General features: G+C 61.7%; 1 protein-coding gene across 1 annotated transcript in view; it reads right to left on the bottom strand.

Annotated features, from left to right (window-relative positions):
• Window positions 1–80: 80 nt before the first annotated feature.
• Window positions 81–371, bottom strand: part of GLTSCR1 (glioma tumor suppressor candidate region gene 1) — a 16,005-nt gene continuing 15,714 nt past the window's right edge. Inside the window, exon 12 of the mRNA XM_009326152.1 lies at window positions 81–349. Coding sequence (XP_009324427.1) covers window positions 83–349 — 267 coding nt within the window. The 3' untranslated portion in view covers window positions 81–82. The remainder of the gene's footprint in view (window positions 350–371) is intronic.

Below are 371 nucleotides of genomic sequence, written 5' to 3'. Positions count from 1 at the left end.
TTCTTCTCCTTCTCCTTCTTCTTCTTCACCTCCTTCTCCGGTCCTCGCTCAGTGTCCCGCTGCCGCTCCGTTTGGTTCTCTGTTATCTGTTCAACGTCCTTGCTCCAAGGCCACCGTTGTGATTAGGGGCAAGGTAGGCGTCCGTACGGTGGACGGGCGAGGAGAAGGGGGAGGAGGAGGAGTTGTAGGAGGAGGAAGGCGTCCGGACGTTCTGGCCCCCAGTCTGAGGTTGCTGCAGGTTGAGGATGCTGTCGATGGCGCTCTGTAGGTGCTCGTTGAGGGAGTCGTCCTGGGGGCTGTCGCTGGAGAAGCTGGCGTTGTCCACCTCGAAGGACTCCGCCTTCCTACGCTTGGCCGGGGGCAGCGGGCGC

Source organism: Pygoscelis adeliae, unplaced genomic scaffold (genome assembly GCF_000699105.1).
Source record: "Pygoscelis adeliae isolate BGI_AS28 unplaced genomic scaffold, ASM69910v1 Scaffold426, whole genome shotgun sequence".
In the NCBI taxonomy this organism is placed as follows: domain Eukaryota; kingdom Metazoa; phylum Chordata; class Aves; order Sphenisciformes; family Spheniscidae; genus Pygoscelis; species Pygoscelis adeliae.
The sequence above is the reverse complement of the archived record's forward strand: the minus strand, read 5'-3'. Positions and strand labels throughout refer to the sequence as shown.